The sequence below is a fragment of the Eubalaena glacialis genome, chromosome 1 (assembly GCF_028564815.1).
Source record: "Eubalaena glacialis isolate mEubGla1 chromosome 1, mEubGla1.1.hap2.+ XY, whole genome shotgun sequence".
Taxonomy (NCBI): Eukaryota; Metazoa; Chordata; class Mammalia; order Artiodactyla; family Balaenidae; genus Eubalaena; species Eubalaena glacialis.
In genome coordinates, this window is record NC_083716.1 from 47,578,702 (window position 1) to 47,601,389 (window position 22,688).

General features: G+C 48.2%; 1 protein-coding gene across 7 annotated transcripts in view; it reads right to left on the reverse strand.

The window, feature by feature from the left end:
* Positions 1 to 2,881: 2,881 nt before the first annotated feature.
* The window catches only part of MARCHF8 (membrane associated ring-CH-type finger 8), a 119,132-nt gene continuing 99,325 nt past the window's right edge, over positions 2,882 to 22,688 (reverse strand). For 5 of the 7 annotated variants that reach the window (XM_061178299.1, XM_061178376.1, XM_061178531.1 and 2 more), the window contains 5 exons: positions 11,644 to 11,726; positions 10,567 to 11,412; positions 8,952 to 9,132; positions 6,875 to 7,022; positions 2,882 to 6,459 (listed from right to left, as the gene is read on the reverse strand). In XM_061178299.1, coding sequence (XP_061034282.1) covers positions 6,155 to 6,459; positions 6,875 to 7,022; positions 8,952 to 9,132; positions 10,567 to 11,412; positions 11,644 to 11,726 — 1,563 coding nt within the window. In that variant the 3' untranslated portion in view covers positions 2,882 to 6,154. The remainder of the gene's footprint in view (positions 6,460 to 6,874; positions 7,023 to 8,951; positions 9,133 to 10,566; positions 11,413 to 11,643; positions 11,727 to 22,688) is intronic. The other 2 variants (XM_061178449.1, XM_061178684.1) reach the window with 2 other exon arrangements.

Genomic DNA, 22,688 nt, shown 5'->3' on the forward strand with positions numbered 1-22,688 from the left:
AAGCAGTGAAGCCTTTGCCAGCAGGCCTCTTGGGGGCAGGACTCCAACAGACAGAAGTCGGTCAGGTAGCTGCTAATTCAACCCAGCGGGCAGCCCTGCTCCCAGGAGCTCCACGTCCTCCCTCGCTTCCTCCACCATAAATGGTGGGATGAGCCCAGAAAGCCCAACTCTGTCTGTTGGGCCTGGGCCTCCACAGGGTGGAATCAGATGGGGTGGGGGAATTGGAAATTGGCTGCATTTCTTCCCAGACACCCCAGAAACTGGCTGAGATCTGGAGGGTGGGGTGGGAGGAGAGCCCTGAGTCAGAGAGGTCTCCGTGACTCAGAGCAATGCCCTCCCTGGGCCTCAGTTTCCCCGCTATACATGGGGGTCAGACTGGAGCACCTGTTCTTAGTGTTGGGTGAGGGATGTTCCTGTGGAGGGGAAGCACAGACCACTTTGAAAATCGGATAAAAGCTATGGGCGTCCCCCCAGGAGTGTGACACGGGCACTTATACAATCCTCAGGGAACCACACACCTCCTATGGCTGAGGAAAGAGCCCCGGGACCAGGGTTCCCAGGTGACTGGATTTTATGGGACAGAAAAGTTCTGCAAGAAAACTCTGGAGGGACATTTGTGTTACCAAGTTTTTGTTGGTATGAACCAACCAATCCACAAAAAGCACCCCCGCCAAGTGCTACCAGCTACTCTCATCACTGCTTCATAACAGGGCATTTTAACAACAGAAAAGCAGGAGAATAAGGATAACAGACTACTCTTTCTCGCAACAACCTGCGTTGCCTTTTCCCATCCCCCCTGGTCCCCCTGCAGACTGTGCCACGGCGGTGCCGGGAAGCACAGCCGGGCCAGCTCCCCTCTGCTGAGTGCCTGGCGCTGTGTGCCTCCAGTGAAAGGGTGGAAGCTGGACAAGGGGACCAAAGTGGAGCCCAGCTTGGCTCCCTGGACCTCCAGACACCCACCTAATGCGGAGGGGACGCTGAGATCGTGCCTGCAGAGCCTGGACTCCGCTCCCCTCACTTCAGCTCCGAGGGAGGCAGCCTGGCGAGGCAGGGCCGACGCGGCTCCTCTGACGGCCAAGGGGCTGGGCCTGCCAGCCCAGAGGAACTCTCGGCTCAGGACAGCCGGCTCATCCGTCTCCCTCTTTCCCCCCTGAATTACCCTTCTCAGCTCTTTCCTGACCCGGCAACACAGACGTGCAGCAGGACTCCTGGTCACTGTTGCACTTTTGAGGCTGGGAGAAAAGACAGGCCCTAGAGAGGGTTGTCTACGCCTCTCACACCACGTGGGCTGTGCAGCAACAACTCTAGGGGGCGCTGATCACACGGGCCAAGGGTTGGCAAACTTTTTCTGTAAAGGGGCATGTAAATATTGTAGGCTTTGCAGGCCATACGATCTGCCATTGCAGCAGGAAATAAGCTGAATACAGCGTCAATGAAGGGGCAAGGCTGTACATCTACAAGTGCATTTACGAAACAGGAGGCTGGTCTGCGAGCAGTGGTGGGCCACCCCCCGAGCTAGAGGATTCAAACTGCCCCTAGCGGTGTGCCATCAGTGGCCCCAACCCATCATTTTGTGGCTGGTGTCAAAGGGCAGAGAGGCCTGGGGGTGGCACTGTGTCAAGCCTGCCGGCAACAAGACCTTATTGGGCGTCCCTTCAGCCAAACGCAAATTCATCGGGTCCCCAAAGCTAGAGGCTCCTCACGGGGCAGTCCCCACCTCGCATTCTTACAGAAGGTTCCTCTTTCAGCTCCATGCTCCTCGCCACTCCCTCCAACTGACGCTTGAGCTCAAGTGAGCTCTGGGGGGAGGTCTGGGGCACACGCTGGCCCTGTCCCTCCCGCAAGCCCACACCTGAGCAGATTCAGCTGCTCTGCGGCCACCTCTTCCTCTAGGAGCCTCAACAGCTCCACTCAGTTCTGGGGACCTCTTCTCCCAAGTCAGGCAAGGACACGTGGCAAAGCACCCTCCTGCTTATTAGCTCCCCAGTCTCCCTGCACTCGTGGACGGACTCTCCCAGCTCACCAAGGACAGTATGCTGGGGCGACCTTGGCCTCCCTCCTTTCACCTGGTGTACAAAGGTGAAGCCAGGTGCCCGCCCTCGGCACTCCCAGACCCGGGAGTGGCTTGCAGTCCCGAGACTGGAGGATCGACGGCACTGTCATTACTCAGGGAAGCCCCGCCAGGAGCCAGGAGATGCAGCCAGGCTAAGCTATCGCCAGCAGCCCTGTCGGCCCTGCCCCGTTCCCTCACTCAGCTGGGCTGTGCTTCAGTATATGTTTCAGCAGATAAGGCTAGTTAAGCAATGTACCGTTCCAATGGTCGTGCTGCCATACACACCCTGAACTTGAGTCTGGCTTCTCTCAAGTTGAGAGAACTTGAGTGTGGTGAGTCCAAGTTGTTTGAGCCTGGATGTCTGAGACAAGCACACCTGTGAGAACGACTTCAGCTTTCACTCCCACGCCCACACATCCTCCAGAACCCACTCCTTCCCACTGCCAGTTACTGAGGGATCCCTCCTCCCTTACAGGGACAGACCAAATCTGCACGCGAGTCCGCCTGATTTACTTTCCTGATGTGCAAGCCAGAGGAACCCGGAAAGGGGACCAGACCACTGGAGTGCTTGCCAATGTTCCCAGCCTCCTTGCAGGAAAACATTTTCATGGCAAAACTCCTTTTTAAAGAAAAGCTTTATTGCTGCAATTAGATACTCCCGTGTATAGTACAACCACCCCCCCAATACAGAGAATTATTCAAGCAGTAATACTGAAGAACAGTGAACATACACAAAGGGATACAAAACTAGACATTTAGATAACTCGAAATTCTCTAAGTTAAGAAAAAGTTCAAATGTGAAGTGCCTTTTAGAAACTACACCACACATGCCAGTGTAAATTTGGTCTTTATTAACAATCAACCTCCTACAAACACTGCATCTAAATAGGTGATGAGTTGCACAATTACTTCCAAAACAAAGACAAATGCTTTTACTTCCCTATGTTTCAGTCTTTCCTTGGACTAGAGATGGAAGCTGCATATTTCAAATCAGATCCAAGAGGGAAAGTATCTCAAATGCGTATTTGCATTAGGCCAAATCCACACTGTCGTGAATCTTTACACCCTGCCGTGCCCAGTCCTCCTCCAGCTCTGCAGCCGACCACCAGGCAGCACAGGCAGCTCGAACCCGTGCAGGCCTTAGCTGAGGCTCTTGAACGGGCCCAACTGCCTGGGTCCGTATGTCTGTAGCCAGGTAGGGCACACCCGCAGGTTTTGAAACTGGACCCATAAGATTGAAAAGAGTGGATGGAAGCAAAAAAGGAAGTGACATTAGGGGCCTGTGGTAGGAAGAGGTCTTTCACGATTTTCAGGAAAATCTTAAAATATACCCAAGCACAAAAGCCCTTCAGCTGAACTATAATTTGAGGGGAAACAGAGGCCAAATCAGAGATGGCTGGCTGGCGACACCCCTGAGGCTGCTTCCCTCTCCCCCTTGCCTGGCCTACAAATATCAGCCCCCCTGGCCCTGAGACCTGCAAGCTCATTCCCCGTTTCTATATAGTTCAGCCAAGTGTCATCTTCTCACTAAAGCCAGGTGCAAAATGATGAGGAAATGGGGAATAATTAAGCCCCCTGACACAGACTAAAGGAATGCCTGGCAGATCCACAGCTCCCACTAGGTGGCAGCACAGCCCAACCTTGGCAGGGCTTCGCACTCACCGTTAGTCCCTTGGGGAAGAGATTAGCCCTGGGACTCAGTAGGGGGGCAGAGGTGCTCAACAGAACCTGCGAGGAAAGAGAAAGGCAACCGGGTAGCTGTGTGCCACCCCAGGAGAGAAAAGAAGGACATGGGGCTGACTGTCCACAGGCAGAGACTTTTAGGAGCTTGGCTGGAGGTGACGAGATGGTGTTTAGGCCCTTCCTAAGAAGAAGTGACAGGGCTTCCCGCGAGAGTCTGGTTGGGCATGGGGGCAACACAACAGTCATGGTTATAAAGGCACCTCCACCATAGAGGGTGCCAGGCACACTGGGTGGGCTGCCCTGGGGCTGCGCCACCTAAGCACACTCTCCTCTCTACAGAAAATCTCAGTGCTTTTCAAGTCCAGCATAAGGGGTTCCACCGGGGGGAAAGGGAAAGATTCCCACTTAAAAATCTATCCCAGTCTTCCCTTGACCACTCATCTGCCATTAGAGGGACAAGGGGCCTTGCTCAGGCAGTTCCTAAGGGGCACAGGCAGGGCTGACCTGGGATTCTCCTGAGTGGACAGTCTGTAGCTGCTTGGTGTCCCCAGGCTGAGAAAGGGTGTAAGGTAATTGCACTTTGGGGCACAGTGAGCACAGGCACGGGCTGGATGTGCCCTGGGAGACAGAGAGGGCCGGCTGACCTATTTCCAGGGATGGGCTACAACTGGACAGCAGCTGCCAGCCCAGAGACTCCATGGCAGGGCAAAGCCCTCCTCCAGAGCTTAAAGATCCTTCAGCCTCCTCCTGGCTTTCAAAACAAACCATGGGGCTTCTACTCTGAAATGGAAAGCAATCATCTTCTGTTTGCTTCCTCCTCTTAACAGCTGGATGAAGCAACTAAGGCTCGGAGGATGGCGGGCAGGACCCCCAGGCATCTCACCCCAGATGCTCATCTGCAGAGCTTCCTGGAGAGTAAGTATCCGGGCATACCTAACTTACACCGCAGACCCCCCTGGCCTATTTTCCTGGAGTTGACTCTTATTTGCCTGGCATGATGAAACTGGTCTTTAGAAACAGAATTTTAAGCAGACCTTTTTAAAAGGACAAAGGCCATTTGATGGTAGTAATTTTGGTTTTGTTTTATGAAAAATGGTACAGGAGATAATCCCTGATGACAGAATGGACTGATAGCAGGGCCAGGGGCCCCTAAAGGATCCTCTCTGTTCAGTCCAGTTAAGGCGACAAATGGGCAGGGGAGTGGCTGGGATCAGGGACACGGTGGACCAGGGCAGTTTGCTGCTCACTCCTGGCCCTCACCCCAGAGCCAGCCCATCTGCCTCTCTGCCCTGGGCAGTGACCCACAGAATGTGCCAGGAGCAGGGGCTGGCTGAGTGGCAGGCACCCAGGAGCACCTGCAGTGTGCACGCCCCAGACCAGGGCCATGCAATGCCTACTCCATCAGTGTGAAGCCAGCACAAACTGGAGAGGTTTGTCTTTAAAGGAATAGTTTTTAAATATTCAGTTTTGTTCTAATTACTCACTTCTTTTCATTTAGATCTCATGAACCCTTCTTCCAGGCTGACCAAAAAAAAAGAAACATTCAGGGCAGCCCTATGTCATGAAGACTTGTCATAAAACAGGCTCAAAACCACAGGAATTACGCTCGAATTGCCATTTAGCATCCATTAATTCCCATAAGGTGTTACGAAAAAGCCTCAGACCTGTTTGTCCTGCTTTAGAGTCACAAGTCCCTTTTATGGACACAGAGTAGATGTCACGTTTCTTAGCATATATAAGGCAAAAAGGGTTTTAGATCTATTATAATGTGAAAGAGATAATCAGGGTCATGAAGGGAAGGTTTCTAAATGAGACGTCCTTTTAAATGTCAATCCCATGGGACACACATATTACAAAATACAGATTCTCTTTTTGTAAAGTGCTTTGCTTTGCTTAGTGAATCACTCACCACCACGCACAGAGCACCACGGCCCGTCTGCTCAGGAACTGTCAGTGGCGGCCTCCCCGCGCTCTGCTTGGTGAGGGGGAAGCCTCTCCTCATGGCTAGATGTTCCCAACACTCCACTCCAGAGGGTCCGTGAGGGGACCTGCCAACTGGAAGAGGCGCATCAGGGCCCAGGCGCTACCAGCTCCTGCTCTAACCTCAGGTTTGGCATCTTATTCTCTCATTCTGCTCAAGACTACAGGCCAGAACCCAGCCAGCGCCCCATCATGGTGTTACGGGCTCTTCTCTTCCTGTAGACACGCTGGCGGAAGCAGAACCCAGCCGTGCACAGCTGACGTGAGGGTTTTCCAGGAGAGTCACTAAGGAGGGTTTAGAAAAAGAGAAGCCATTAAAAATAGTCACCTGCCCAGTCTATGCTATTAAAGGACATAAGAAAATGTACACAATTGGCAGTAAACAATTTCCTTCAGCTGTTCGCAGATGTCCAGGAGAACTACACACCCTCCACATCATCAGATGTGAACGATCTCTGCTCCAGTGTCTTCAGGTTCTGTGCAACAAGAAGAGTTTGTGTCGGAATGACAGATTCCACGTCCATCTTTATTTTCAAAGTTGGGCTCTGTTAGTGTAGATTTTTCAAAAATATTCTTTTTGCTTGTTTCTGGACAGTTTTGGACATAGATTACTCTGTTATAAGCCTTGAGTCTCTTCCATAATTGTACATACACTTTGCACTGAACGTACATAAAAAGAAGTCCACCAGTAAAGCCGATGGCCACAACCACCAATTTAGTCCAAAAGGGCCACTCTAGGATTCCTGGAAGGGAAAAAACCCGGTTAGCCTATCAGCCGACCTTATTTAAGATGTGAAGTAAATAAAACACAATTTCTGAACTTCCCATAACCATGGATTCTTAACTCATCGAATCTTGCTTCGCTGGAGGAGGAGTGGAAGAGCATGTCCACTGCCTTTTATCCTGCTCTTCCAGGGGGCATTCGTGGAGATTCTCTCTCTCCATGATTTGATCTCTCCTGACTGGGTTTTCAAAACTACCACCACAGCAAAAGAAACATCCAAAAAGGATGCGTGGTGCCTCATAATTGATGCCTCCTTCCAGAAGCCCAGACATTTGAGGTCTGACTTGAAAATCAACCTGGAATCACATCCCAATCCTAAGACCCACTGTGCCATCCAGGATCTCCTGGGTGCACCTTTCGTTCTGAGCACATACCTGTTGCCTGCCCCTGCTTGATCTCCTCAGCAGTGCGGTCGATGAGCACGTACAAGGACCATACCACACAGGTGATGGCGATGATGTGGAACGTCACGGAGCACATGATCTTCCTGCGCTCGCTGGCTGTCATCTGCAGCTTCTCCCACTGGAAAGACAACACGCAGAGCGTGAGACTCAGGCTCATGGGCGTAAAGCGCTACGATGGGGTGAGAGCTTTGTTGATGGTTAAGACTGGCTTCCCTCCTCCCTCCCCCTTTCCCAAGCTAGATGAATTTCCCCAAACACCCAGAGTTGCTCCCTTTAAACCATGTGGCATCAACCAGGTACCAGGCACTGGTATTCTGTCCACATCCAACTCTCTAGGCAATGAAGAGAAGCTGGGACCAAGATGAGCTATGAACCACCACCAGCAATCCCCTGGCTGCTTATTCTGGCAAAGCAGGCATTCAGTGGCTTTGATACAAGACTTTATGGTTTTGGTCCTGATGAAAACAGCACATTGGCCCAAGACCCAGGTGGCACACTTTAAGTTTCCGTGACTTGCTGACTGGCATGAGTGAGGGGAAGAAGGGGGTTGATGACACCACAACACACTAGCAGATGGGTCACACTGTGTCGTGAAGGTGATGGTGGAGGGCGCTCACTCTTTGGTCCTCTGCTACATTGGCAGCAACACTGTGAAATCGATGCTAAGAGTTCCTGGTACAAGCAGTCTGTCCCATCTCCTCTAGGAGCTCATTAATTTACTCCAAATAGCCAGATTTTCTTTTTCATTTACTGGTTTCCGAATCAGAAGAAAACACATAGAAGTAGAGAAAAAGAACAAGTGTAAACACTGCATATCCTCTGCCAGTCCTACTCACAACCTTTCCAGGCGGTTCTATGCAGGATAAGCTGAAAGTAGAGCCTTCATGGACTATCTATATTGGTCAAAGTGCCATAAGACTCACTTGAGCGATCGGCATAGAGTAGGTACCCAAAAAACAATAAGGCTTTTATGGGACAAAACATTTTTTAAGTAGTTTGTGCCTGCCTTCCCTAACATCCAGATTTCTTTCTGCTATGGTGTGACACAGTATCTTCATCTGGCTTCCCTCCTAAAATGTCCCCCTGATTTTCTAAGACACATTCAGTTCTCCCCTGAAATGCTCACCCTACCTTTGCGGTGGATGCTTTTCTCCAGAGACAATCTGACCTCTCCAGAGTCCTTTCACTTCCCCTCTAAATCCTACTGATCTTTCAAGAACTGCTTCAACACCAAACATTCTATGATGCTACCACCACTCTGCTTCCCCAGAGCTCCGACCCACAATGAATACTTCCTTCTGTGAATATCTGATACGAGCCATCACCATAGAAGTTAGCACTGAATTGGCATGTTGGTGCTGTTACCTGATTATGTAATTCCCCTTGCAATTTATGAGTTTTGAGATAAGAACAAACCTTTTATTCTTCCAAACAAAACCTCTCCATACTCTGGGCACACAGACACATTGAACGGCCAGTGTTTACACAGGTGGGGAGCACCGGATGAGGCTCCTTTCAGAGGAAGCAAGGACACGGGACCTGAAGAGAGCTGTGTGGCATGTAATGCCTGTGGTTCCTTTCTTTTCCCATCTGCCCCCACTTCCCATCTAGCAAACACTTGTCACAGGTATATAGAAATAAATTTACCATGTTATGCTGTTCTTTGTGCTGGGGAGAGATACTAATCTCCACTATATGGACCTAATTAGAGGCAAAGCATGAAGAGTTAATACATACAAAGTTTAATGCTGACTAAGATGTCACAAAACAGTCTGTGGTCAAGGGCCAAATGACTGATACAGACAAGCAGGCAGACTTAGTTTTAAGGAAAAAGAAAACGTCATATGACTGAATGGACAGAAAGAGCTTCTTCCTGAGAGGAGGGGCTTGGAAATCAGTACTAGAAACATGAATGTACACACCAGCCCCCACTTCTTAAAGGAGTGAACACAAGCCAACTGTGGCTCCACCCAGTCCCAGGTGCTGACCCTTCTGGGTGCTCATCTCAGTGAAGCTAAAGTACTTCCGAGGGTGGCCTCGCACATACTTTTCTCAGAGGCTTCAGCTTGGTCTCCATGATGAACTCGTACTTGCACAGCTCACAGCAGCGTGTGTCGGAGCTCTTGATCCACTGCTGCAGGCAGGTTTGGTGCACAAAGTGGAGGCTCCCTGTGCAGTGGCAGGGTGTGATCAGAGGGCTCTCGTCATCCCCTTCACAGTGACAGATCCTGCGGCGGAAGGAAAGCCAGTCATTACAAGGAGGGCCACACAACAGGGAAGACGACGCTTCAGTGGAAGGTCAGTCCCCCCAAGGAAAACGTTCAGAAACAAACATCACAAAATGACTATAAGCACGAAAACATACAAACACAAATGAAAACAATTACTACAAACTAAAAATTTCTAGCTTACCGCACCAACATGGAAAGTCTGGATGGCATTTGGCATCAGAGAGGAAAAAATGATATAAGAAATGACAAAGCAGTCATTTTGGGTAAGACTTAAGAACTTCACTAAAAGATGAATTTAAGGCAACATGGAAACATCTTCCAGAACTTATGTGACGTTAAAATAATTAGAGGTAAAACTTCTGTGTAAAACAAAACCAGCACTCTACCTTTCAAAAATACCAGTGACTTGAAAAGATGATGAACTTTGCTTGCTAGCTATAATCACTGACCTCATCTTCACACACCACAACTACATATTTCTGTCCTCTCTCAGAGAGTAAACAGAGAAACCACAGTGCTTCTCCTGGACCTGAAAAACCATTATAAGATGCTGCAATTTCATTTCTTTTTTCAGGACCACTCATAGCAATAAGTGAGAAATTTAAATCATTCATTATTTCTAAGGGTGCATGCAACAGGACGTAGCTACTAACCTCAAGGAACTTAACAGACTTTTGAGAAACAGAAAGGTCTTTTCCAGCAGCTGGAGAGCAGGTAGGGACTCCTGGTCTGAAAGGAACTGGGCTCTGGCCCAGGCCAGGCTCTCAGCTGTTTGTTTCTGTGAGAGGGGTTTCTGATCCAATTGTTAAAAGAAATGATAAGAGCTGATCCTGAGGAGGGGCCACTGGGGAAAGGTTAGAATGGGGAAGGCCTAAGAGTAGCGGCAAAAGTGAATTCTGAAAGCTTTTGGAGGCCTGACAAGGATGCTGCACCTGGGAAGATAAAAGTGGAGTCAGGACCTGGGCAGAAGTGGCTGCATCCAAGTTAAAAGGAAGGAAGGAAGGAGCTGCTGAAGAGCAGCCCTTCCCCATGCACATCGTGTTGCAGGTGGAGCGATGGGTAAAAATGAGGTCGAGAGGGGAAGCCAATGCTTAACATCTAGACCATCAAGCTGGAAGACTGGAGATACTATTTTCTTTCTTCCACTTTCCTTATGCAAAAGCTACTTATTTTTAGTTGAGAAGAGTCAGCTTGGCCTTTAATATGTGTAGCTTCTTCCTCTTTTATCATTTATGAAACTACCTTGGGACCCATGTCATAAAAATGGGTTTTTCAAATGATACCAATAATCTATTTTGGAGAAAACTATTGATCTGTAATTGTGTACAACTGCCTATTCATTTTCCTGAAACTTCACATATTAAAGCAAGATGAGGCCATGGAGGTGTGGGGAGCAGAGAGGGTCAGAATGGTGGTTCTTGGCAAACCAACCTGCAGGCATCCCCTGATGTGGACACAGGACAGATGGGGGGGCCCTTTTCAGAGAGAGGGGAAGGATCATCCAGGTCACTGTCCTTTTCCACCGAGCAGATGGGCGCCCGCAGGACCCTGCTCTTCGGTTTTGTGGATGTGCTGTCCTCAAAGACGTCATCATCTCCCGTTTCGTCGGAGCAGAAGCCCGCGCTCCCGGCCGGCCCGCTGGAGGACTTCGCGGGGTGCGGGCCGGCAGCGCAGCTCTCCAGCTCGTGGAGCCAGTGCAGGCTGCTGGTGCTCAAGCCGTGTGACAGCGAGGACAGGTACCGGAGCAGCCGCCGGCTTCTGGACACGGCCTTGCCATCTGCCTTCTCGTCCAGAAGCAGGATGTGCATGCCCCCCTTGCCGGCTCCCGCCTCTGAGGCCGCTGAACGATTGGCGGAAAGGGATGAAACGCAAGAATGTTTGCAACTGCCAAGAGGTTTGTGATTCAGTGTTCTTTTTTCTTTCTGGTGGAACCTGTTAATACTGAGACACGGGTCTTGAGGGAGTATCAGTTTCCCTTCAGAGCAAGTTCTCTCCGCAGAGTCAAAACTTTCCAAAGCATCCTGGGCCTTCTCACCCACATCATTCAGGGATTTTGAGAACTTTAGTGTTCTTCTGGCTTTGGTATTCTTAGCAGGCTTCAAGGCCTGGACCCACTCTGAGCCATGGGAATTTCTCTTTGATGCCTGCACTGTGCCTTGACAGACAACTGTCACAGTGAGCCCTTGTGTCAGAGAACTCTGGCAGGGAGGAGCTTTCAAGACAACAGCAGACTGCACGGGACTGTGGTGACAACACTCAGAAAACACTGCACTGGAACTGCACGCAGAGAACAGTGGAATAAAAGCACAGAAAGTAAAAACAATTTTAAAAGAGAATAGACATCAAAGTGAAGAAATGAGACTTGCGCGGTACCTGGTGAGCAAACAGCACGTAAAACCAGGTTGATTGTTTAGAGCAGAGGCATATGGAGAATCAAGAACCTGCAGACATGAACGCTCATTCCTGAGATGCACATGAACCACCGTAGCGTGTGAAGCAGAGCATTACCTGCAGATGTCCTGATTGGAGGGCGTGACAGAAGTGCGAGAGAAGGCGGACACTGGAGCGGATGCCACTGAAGAGCCCCCAGCCTGCAACAACACACCTCCAGTCAGTTTTCAGGAAAAGCCAGGGGACTGCAAACACCACTTCCTTGTGAATGGCAATGGGTGTGCCGTTGCCCATCGCTCAGTGAATAGCACGTATTAGGTCCCTACAAGCCAAGGTAAGAACAAACCAAGCAGCACTCTTTTTTTCTCAGATGAAGGTACAAGTGTAGCCAAGAAATATTTGAGACTCTGGAACAGCACCATCAACCTCCTGTATATTCAGTGGTCATTTATCTTCTAAGCATCTAAACTTAATTAGTTCATACATAAGTCAAGAAACCAAGCACCGTAAGGTACACGCAAATGCAAAAGAAACATGAAGCACCTTCCCTGCCAGCCTTGCTTCTCCCACCCAGCACTCTTTAACCTGGTACCTGGGATCATCCTCGTCAAGGCTGGCAGAATGTGAGAGCCACTCCTCCCTCAACCCCTGGCAGTTGGTCCACGAACCCTCACTACCCTGCCAACGCTCTTTATACAAAGGGGAGACTACCTGAGCACAGGGCCACCAACCCAGAGCTCAACCCCAGGCCCAGGAGGGGGCTGAGCACAGAATGCTCCCGAGTCCTAATCTTGGGATTGTGTATTGAGAAAATTATCAAGAACATGTAAATGTGGAAGAAAGTATAGCAAGAGGTCATGAGATAGAGCAGGGGCTCTGAGGGGTCGTGAACAAGCCAAAATTAGAGAGAAGTCTGGGAGGGTGAGGAAGTACCACGGTGGGAAGAGAAGTGGAGGAGAGAAATAGGATCAGGGAGCACAGCTGGGCTGAGGATGCATGACCATCACTAGAGGGTCCCCCAGCCTCCCACTCCAGCCTCTGTGGGGCCCTTGCCAGGCCTCATCAAGACTGACTCCTGAGATTCCACGGCCCTCACAGCACCCTGTGTGTTCTTCCCCGCTTAGGACAGTTATCCTGAGGGACAACTCAAGGGCCACGGGAAGACAGTACTGTGAGTCTGTCATCAAGAGCAAGCTGACATCTCCTCCCTACCCTCCCCAGGCCCACTCCAGTGGCCCTCAGCCCTGCTTCTTGATTCTGGAGAGCCCATCTGGCCACTATTCCCCGGCTAAGGCCTAGCGCCCACTCTTGCTCAGTGCCAACCCCAGGATGTACTCTCATCCTGGCGCTCCAGCTGTGGGACCACGGACTTGCATCAGCCACCAGGACAGCACTCCCCACCTTGCCTCTCCAGCGAATACATCAGCCTGGGAAGAGCCAGACAGAACTGGCACTCTGACTGAGGTGTCCACTGGACAGCTACTCCTGCTCCCCAGCACGGGGATGATACATCATTTTAAACCCAGCTCAACCTAAAGAAACTTGATCCAAGAAGTTACATGGTATCATGCTACATGTATATGCTAAAATTATGCAGCATTACTCAATGAGCACATCTTCTGAGTCACCAAAGAATCCACATTTACTTTCTAAGTGAATGTGCGTGTGAACGTTGGGTATATTCTCCATAAAAGCATTGCTGGTCAGAGTTCTTAAGACTCTAAAGTTTATTTGGAGCCACGAAAATGACATCCCTCCAATAACCTTGCACTACTTGGTCACGATTCCTTCTAAAACAAATTGTGTGTGTGTGTGGGGGGGCGGCGGTCTCAATATTATGCTGCTACGCTCCCACTGCACGAGCTACCCACCCTCCTCTGCTTTCTCCTGTGCCCTCCTCCAGGGCAGCCATCACGGGCTCCTCTGTCTATTCTCCTGAGATGAGCACACAGGGCCTTTACTGTTACTCGCTGCACAGAGGCAGGCTGAGGAGAGCCACACTAATGTCCCCAGCTCCTACAGTCAGCCTGGTCTCTGATGTTCAGCCCTAGCCCCACTCTGAGATGGGGAGCCTTCTTGAACTTCTTGCTCCCTTCTTTAACTTGTGAGGGTGACCAGCAGCTCTGTTCAGCATCCATAGGCAAGGCCACAAGCTGGTCATGGTGTAGAAAAGTGAGCGTCGTCACCATGCCTCCCCAAGTAGACCTGGGAGGAAGGGAGGACAGGAATGTAGGTTCACATCCTTGTCCCTCACTGCTAAGAGGTCAGCTCTCCTTCCTCTTGGTTGCTGGGTCAAGCTTAGTCGCTCGGACTGAGGTACAGAAGGAAGCGCCCTCCCCACGTGAGGAAGGGAAAAGTACACTGCTCACCAAGAAGACAGGGGCAATACCTAGTTATCTCCCTCCCTGTTACATTCTAAGGACAGGAGCCTCTTGAAACCACACGTACTTTCCTGTATTCTGAAGGGAAGGCAAACCCTGTGAAAGGAAAGTGAGGTCTTATCTGGAGAATGAGGCCCTCCCAGGATCAGTGTCTTTGAAATGAGGCAGGTCTCAGATGGGAAGCTGAAACCAAGACAAAATGGCCTCTCACTCCTGTTCTGAACCTCAAGTAATTCATGTGAAAACGGGAAGTCCGGGGTGACGATCACATTATCACACATCCATGATGGCAAGGCTCAGTGGTAGGAGGGAAGAGCCTCGGAGCAGAACAAAACCTGCATCGAGGAAGCAGCCGGACTATCCACACACTTGACATCTGCAATCCCTTCCCCATGAGTTTCCCGGCTCAGGTGTGTCACGGGGACTCACACAGAGTCGTGTCTGCACTTGCAGCAGACTGGCAGGCCTGCGGGACAGCGGCAGCCCCGAGCCCCTGCTCTGTTTGGGAAACAGGAACAGCCTCGGCATCCTCTATCTGTGCTCCTGCCCTCACTTCATCCTCTCTGGTCCCACAAAGAACATCACGAGACACTTTCAGCAGGTAATATCCAAGCCTCGACAAGCCTCCCAATAACAGAGAAGAAGTCTCCCTTCTTCTTAGATGATGAGGTTACAAGGAAAATTTTTAAATCTACTTACTGTTGTTTTACATACATACAAACCAACAAATGCCTTATCCTGGCTCCTTCTCCTTAAGAGCGAGAAAATGAGCAAGATTCATGGGGCCATCACAGCCCCCGTAGAGGTCCCTTCTGTCACCAGGTAAAGAGGAGCACATGTTGAGAGTTCAGGACCAGTCCTCGCACAGAATGATTATCAAAGCACAGCGACAGCAACTTTAAAGAGCTTAACTTGTTGCTGGTATCAGGCTGAGTAAAATCTATCAACCTACCAAGGAGGATTTAAAAGACTGGCCTGATCAACAATGGTGACGACAAAATGAAGCCAAGAGCTTCAAACACAGTTCCAGGGTCCAACCAGGGAGGTCAAGGTAAGTCAAGGGGCTGGCAGTCCCCTCTCAGAGGCTCGGGCCAACAGCTCCCCAGCTCCTCCTGAGAGCAGGGGGCAGGGTGACATTCGGGAGGCCATGCTGGCTCAAGGGAAAAGGAGACTCTGTGCCCCCCGCACAAAGCCGGAGAACACCCTCTCCCCTCCACGAGGATCAGACCACACAGGACTCCAGTTACTGATAAAAGGTGTAAATGTTCATAACGAGAAAATTCATGTGTTGAGAAAACTTAAGCCCTCTGTTCCTGAAGTTCTTTGTTGGTTCTCAAACAAGAGACTTTCCGGTCATGAAAAAGAATGTAGAGCAATCTCACTACAAAAAAATTTTCGTAAAAATCCCCTCTTTTTAAGATGTTGTAATCAATTATGCCAAAACAAACCTCTGGATTCTGTCTAGGCCTAAATCCCAGTTGCTTTTATTTCTTAGGAATGACAAGTTTGTTTTGCTGTCCTCAAGTCACTTAATGGTTGCCTTTCCTATCAACCCACTGTTTTAAATGATTTTATCAAGACTGCCAAAAACATATAAGGAATAGAAAACTTTCCATATATCCCTGGTAGAAGCTGGCATGCTCCCACCTCTGTTTCCCTTTAAGAGAACTTACTGCCATTGGGAGGCCTGTCATAACAGACTCACCATGCAGAGTTCTCAGTCAGCCCGTGGCAGGAACTTACCAATTTGACACTGGAGGGGACTTCCTCCCTGCAGGACACCAGCTGTACCTTCCGTAACCCTACCCTTCCCCGCTTGCTTTTTGCTTCACTTCCTTCCCTTGCTCCTTCCACTACGTTACTTTCCAACCTCCCTCTCAGCCACTTCCTCCTCCTCCTCTATTGCAAAACCCCACTGGGCCCTTTTTCATTTACCAGCAAAGCTACATTTAAAACATTTTGCTCCCTAACAAAAGTGAATCAGCCCATCTGATCTTCATCAACAGGTATGGGGCCACAAGAAATGGTCTGGTTGGGCTTGTTTGCTTTTAAGCCAGAAGGAACTTGAGGAAGGACTAGAGAAGGAGGGCAAGATGCAAAGAGGGCTCGTGTTTACAACGGACCTCAAATTAGATTTATCAAATCAATGACTTAATCAAAAAATGGGAAAGGAAATACAGATGGCTCTTAAAACATCAGAAGATGCTTGCCTCTCTCACAACAAGAAATACAAATTAAAGCTCCAATGAGAAATACCATCATCATCAACAACAAAAAGAGTTTAAAAAAAATCAAATACCCATGTTGGCACAAGTATGGGGTAACAAGCATGCTTACACATTGCTGGTGGGGAAGCAACCTGGTAAACCTCCCTCCTAACATGGCAATTTCGCTGAGAATTACAAATGCACGTGCACTTTGTCCCAGCAACTCTCCTTTTAGGAATTCATCCTCACACATATGCAGGAAGAGGTTTGTACAAAACTGTTTGTGGGAGCAAACGGGTGGCATAACCTCATTGCCCGTGGGCTCGTATCTGATTGAGTTAATACTGGTACAACGATAGAAAGGAAGGTGGGCAATCATTAAAAGAAGGGAAAGCTCATTATGTGCAGTAAGGGGTATATGGAGGGAGCAGGCAGAGACGAGAGCCACACCACGCACGCTGGCACGTGCAGACTATCTGTCAATGGCTCCCAATAGTGGTTTCTGTGAAACACGGAAGGAGAGCAGGGACCCCGGGCAGGAGGGACACCGACTTTTCATGAAGACCCTTTCAACCTTATACCACTTAACCGTGAACAGGTATTTCCTAAACACAAATTTATTTTTAAAGTAACATGCGACTGAAAGTCTAAGAAGTACAATAAAACTGCACAACCAACTGTAATGATTTTCCAATTCTGGAAAAACTGGTAAAGAAATTGATTTCATGGGTCATGACCTACGTTTTTAACAATGAAATAAAACAGATGTCAAAGTGCATCTGACATGATGATTAAGTCTTTGGGGGAATTTTTTCTTTCAGTTGTGTGTGTCAATGAACTGAGTTTCAATGTAAAAACTATTTCTTACAAAGGATCATGGTCAACATAATTTGAAAGTCATTGCACTACTGCATTTCTACCAAAAAAACATACCAAACAAACAAAAACATCAAAATAAGTAAAAGAAAAAGAAGATGGCTAAATCAAGAAAGCATGTTAGGGACTTCCCTGGTGGTCCAGTGGTTAAGACTTCTCCTCCAATGCAGGGGTTGAGGGTTCGATCCCTGGTCAGGGAGCTAAGATTCCACATGCCTCGCCGCCAAAAAAAAAAACCAGAACATAAAACAGAAGCAATATTGTAACAAATTCAATAAAGACTTTAAAAATAGTCCACATCAAAAAAAAAATCTTTAAAAAAAAATCATGTTACATTGTCAGCACAGAGATTTTGAAAGTGAAGGGCTCTGACAGCTATCAAGAGAGAGGTTTTTCCTCTACAAAGATGGCATTTGCCACCTGTATTAGATTTTTATTACTATGTTAACAAATTACCACAAACTTAGTGACTCAAAACCACAAATGTATCATGCGACAGACAGAGTGATAGGACCCTCTGCTCAGGGTCTCCCTTCTTTGTGGAGGCTCTGGGGAAGAATGCACTTCCACGTTCATTCAGGTTGCTGGCAGAAGGCAGTTCCTAGCAGGTTTAGGACTGAGGACCTGTTTACTTGCTGGTTGTCAGCCAGGGGCTGCCTGCACTCCCCATCCATCCCTCCCCATCTTCAAGCCCACTCTTGCTTCCAATCTCTGCCACCAGCCAGAGAAAGCTCTCTGCCTTTAAGAGCTCATGTGATTCCATTAATACAATGATCTCGTCAGCAATGTCTCATCATAGTGACAGGCTCTGGGCATCAGGGTGGGACATCTTTGGGGGGCCATTTAGAAATTCTGCTTACCAGACCACCTTACCTTTACTTTCTGCTCAGGAGGTTACTAAATGCTACCGCGCTCCTGCCCCCAAACCAAGAGAGAGTGATTGGGTCCTTACTGCTGCTCAGCAGGCCTGACTTCATATAATAAAGCCAAATAGAGTCTCACTTGGTGTTTAGACACTGCAATGTACAGACTGAGACTGCGTTTCAGCAAACCTTCTGCTTAGCGCAGAATTTCCTCTGTGAAAAGAAATGCTTCATTAAGAGAGATTCCGATTTCTAAAAATAAACACCCAGTTGTATTCAACTTCCAAAATGATCTACAATTAAAGGGGAGAGGCCAGTTCTGTGGCTGCTCTGATACACACATGTTGACTCCTGATGAAGGGCTGGGCCAAGAACGAGCTTTCACAATAGCAAGTAATTGAAACTGACTGCTAAAAAGGTCAATATAAAATACGTACAATACAGAATTCATGGAGGAGAGTGTACAATAAAAACCACTGAATTCTAAAATGATTTCCATTATAAAGGACTCTCAGCTTTGTCTAGCGAGTAGCACTAACACTGAATTCTTTTCTTCCGTGCCCTTTTAGAGAGAGTTGGAATTACGTGAATAATAATATGTCCCCAGCATAATGAGGGGCATATGTCATAGCACTGCTACAGGGAAGACAACAGCTGAAGGGACTTTCTCATGGCTCATCTTACAATGCAGGTCTTTAAGCTACTGTTGGGAATCTTGCAAACATAACTTGTTTTCAATAAATTACACTGAAGACAATGATTTCTGAGCAAAGATGGCTTCACATTCCCAGAAACTATAAGTGTAACCATATAAAGGCCCCCAAACCACCAGAAATACCATGGTGAAAGGGCTGGGTTTCTGAGTTATTTAGTACTCAAAAGGACCCTTTACTACTACAGACTTCCTTTAAATATTTAACTTTTTTTAAATAAATTTTTTAAAATAAATTTATTTATTTTATTTATTTATTTTTTGGTTGCGTTGGGTCTTCGTTGCTGCGTGCGGGCTTTCTCTACTTGGGGCGAGCGGGGGCTACTCGTCATTGCGATGTGCAGGCTTCTCATTGCGGTGGCTTCTCTTGTTGAGAAGCACGGGCTCTAGGTGCACAGGCTCAGTAGTTGTGGCGCACAGGCTTAGCTGCTCTGCGGCATGTGGGATCTTCAAGGACCAGGGCTCGAACCCATGTCCTTTGCATTGACAGGCAGATTCTTAACTACTGCGCCACCAGGGAAGTCCCTAAATATTTAACTTTTCAAATATAACTGAAATGCATTTTTATTTCCAATCATTCTTTGAGAAAATTCTGAGGTGGTAGCAAAAGCACTGGTTTTTGACTCCAAAGTCCTCAGTCTGTGTGTGTTCCAGGGTCACTCCACTAAGCACACCACCTCCCAAGAGCACACCACTTGGAGCAGGAATTTAATCATTTAAAAATCAGGTCAATAATCCACAGGGCTGCTATGAGGATCAAATAAAATCAGAGATGCAGAAATGTGACACACACCATTCCTGGAATGTCTCCACTGCGAAGAAGGCTTCCAGGTGGACTCCTACTGCTTGATGGTCTGCAGAGTAAACTTGCAGGTATATTTGTGATGAAATGCCCCCATTCCAACAGAGGCAACCACTGCCCACTCACTGGCATGAGAAAAGTTTCTGCCCAGGCTACTCACCTGGCGGGTGAACCTTTGGCCTGGGAGAATGCGACTGACAAGGAACACGGGAGACGAGAAAGATGACCCCCAACTTAATGTTAAGGCTCTTCCTCTAAATCCAAATGTGTTAGGTGACAAATGAAATCAGTAATCTCTTTAAGCACACGCCCTCCCCGACCCACAATCTAAAAGAATATTCAGAGACCTGCTTGAAACCCCTTTGCTGGCCCCAACGCCCCAAGCCCAGCCTCCCTCTCTGCTCTGCGACTCGGCATTGGTCACCGAGCACTCCACACCCTCTTGCTCCTCCTGGGGATGCTCCCACACCCCACCCAACACAACTGGCCCTTCCTCAGGTTTCTCCTCAAAAAGGGCTTTTCACCCCTATTATTCATTGTCCTTGTACCCTGGTTCATTTCTTTCCTGGCACTTGTCAAGGTTTATAAAAAGATGTTACTGGAACAATATGTTCACCAAGAAGCTGCTACTGTTCAGCCTTGCACAGTGCCTAGCACACAGGAGGTGTTCAATGAACACTTGTTGAATAAATAAAACAAGGACACTCTGGAGTAACTGTGTCTCTTTTAATATGTCTAAAACAGAGGTTCTCAAACTTGTTGGTCTCAGGACCCTTTAACACGCTAAAAAAACGAAGGAGGCCCCCAAAGAGCCTCATTCTTATGTTTATGTGGGTTACATCAACCACATATTAGAAATTTTTAAAACACAAGACCACCAGCACACATTCCATTAGTGTCAGAGAGAAGATGCCATCTTGCATGCCACTCAGACTCTGGAAATTCCACTGTACACCTGTGAGAGAATGAGAGTAATAAAAGCAAATAATGTCTTTGTATTATTATGAAACAGGTTTTAACCTTCTCCCTCTCCCTGCCAGGAGATCCAGAAGCAAACTGAAAACTGCTGGTCTAGAGTTTCAGCCAAAAATTAAACTGTAACCAGTCAGAAGGTTAAAAAAAAAAAAAAAGAAAATATGGTCAGTCAATCTTTATAAAAGGGGAGCCAAATAGCAAGACACTGACCATGGAGCTCCATCAGGACCCAAAGTGAAGCTATGTGGTGTTCATGACACACGTAAAGCAGGCTGTTACCACTTGATGCCATTCAACTCCACCAATTCATTCTCCTTGTTTCTACTGCATGAAAATAAGTATCTTGTCTTTGGGATAGTTGTTTTCTTCAGTATAAATTAAGAAAGGCACATTTGCCTTATACTTAACCCACAGGTCTGAGTAACCTAAGTCTGTCACTGGTTAACTGTATTCAGAAACAGAGAGAAGCAGGCCTTAGTCTTGACAATCACACCAAGGTGTGTGGCCAGCAAGCCACCATCCTAAGGCTGTATTTACATCTGACATGTGACATTCTGCTGTATCTCATTCCTACCTAATGGCAACATTAACTAGAAAATATTCAAGAGCTGTAGGAGAGTCAATGCTCAAATTCATTGAGATTTGCTTGCCAAACAACAGAACAGCAATAATTTTAAGTGCTCATTTAACATGTCCAATCTGACTTCTACCCAGGAATACTTGATTAACCAGAGGCAGGCACATAATGTTCATGGTATCTGAATAAAATTATGCAGAGCTCTAAAATATTCTGCCAGGTACCAGTCTTCAGCAACTGCTGGAGCTTAGTGAACTTGCTTGGCTGCAGGGAGGAGGGCACCCATGCTCCAAGCTTCATGATGGACGTCTAGCTTGCCACTGCCATCACCCTGTGGGAAGCGCTGCCAATCATGAACTTGTTCAAGAAATTGTGTCACCTGGACCAAATCCAATTCCCCGGGTTGAATAAGAATGCTTCCCTCAGGGTAAACTAACGCCATGTCTGTGTGCTGCCCTTTCCCGCACATAAGCCTCCCTTGAGAGGTATCAGCAGAGGCTCAAGAAAGCCCACCCCCCTCAGTGAACCTGGCCTAGGCCAATTCCTTGTATCTTAAAAAATTCCATTTGGACAGAGTGAGTTCAAGCCGCCTCAGGGAACTCTAACCTTCCTCTAAAGGGTTTTAGGTCAAAGCACAGTGGTCCTCACTGGAATGGTCCCAACCAACACAGCCCCAGGGTTTACAGGTACCTTGCAACTGGTTGGCCATGACAGCCATCACTCCCAGTGACCAAGGCTGCAAATACCTGCCTTTCATCTTTACCTAAAGAACTGGATTTCCCAAGAAGGTGACAAACCAGTTTTCTACTACAGTTTAACCCCATTCTGGCCAGCTCCTTTTTACCTTTTATGTCCTGCTTTAAGTATCCCCTCCTCAGCCATACCTTCCCCAAGCAGCCCTTTTAACTTCGGTTCCTCATAATTCTGTACCTTAGCCCCTTTTCTTTCACCTTCATAATAATTCTGTCTGCAGGTATTTTATGGCACTCTGCTTATTCCTCTCTTCTCTGTTTAGTTCAGCATTCAAAGCATAACGTCTTGCACACAGTTAAGTGTTGGACAAAATCTGAACTCACGCAATACTCCTAAACGCTGCACTGGGCCTCCTTGTATACGTTACAGCTGAGGATACTTTATGCCGAGTGATGAGACAGCTTGCAGGTGGTGGGCAGTGGTGGTACAACACCCCTGGACAGGGCGTCACGTCATCTCACTCTAACATGGCAGGCCTTCCAGGAGCAGCCTCCGTGATCACCCAAGTCCCCCGAAGGCTGTGTCAGTATCTCGCTGCATTCCCCCCACCAGCCCGTGCTCCAGGTCACCCTGGGAGTGAAGGCCACCTGTCAGCCAGAGGCTGAACATCTCTCCTACAGCAGAGACCCTACCTCTACCCCTTCCCCTCTCTGCACCACACAGCCTCCCAAATCCCCTTGTCTGTCAGAGCTCTAGTTCACAAAGGGCAGAATCAGGACCAGTGGTGGGTGATAGAATAAGAGTTTAGGCGACACCTCGAAAGAACATTTTGTACTAGTTTTTTAACAGAAGCATAATGCAGACTGCAGGTGACTGACTTATGTGAGCACAAACTAGCCTGAAATCCAGCTAGAGGCTGAGTTGGCAGGAAAAGTCTCTTGACAAGACAGCAGAGATCTCAGGTAGCATAAACCATGTCCATGGTCTGACCTTTCTTTGTATCTTCCATCTCAAGGGTATGAAGCATCTGCTTAAGTATGTTTGCTACACTGAAGATACATATCTTGGCCTAAAAG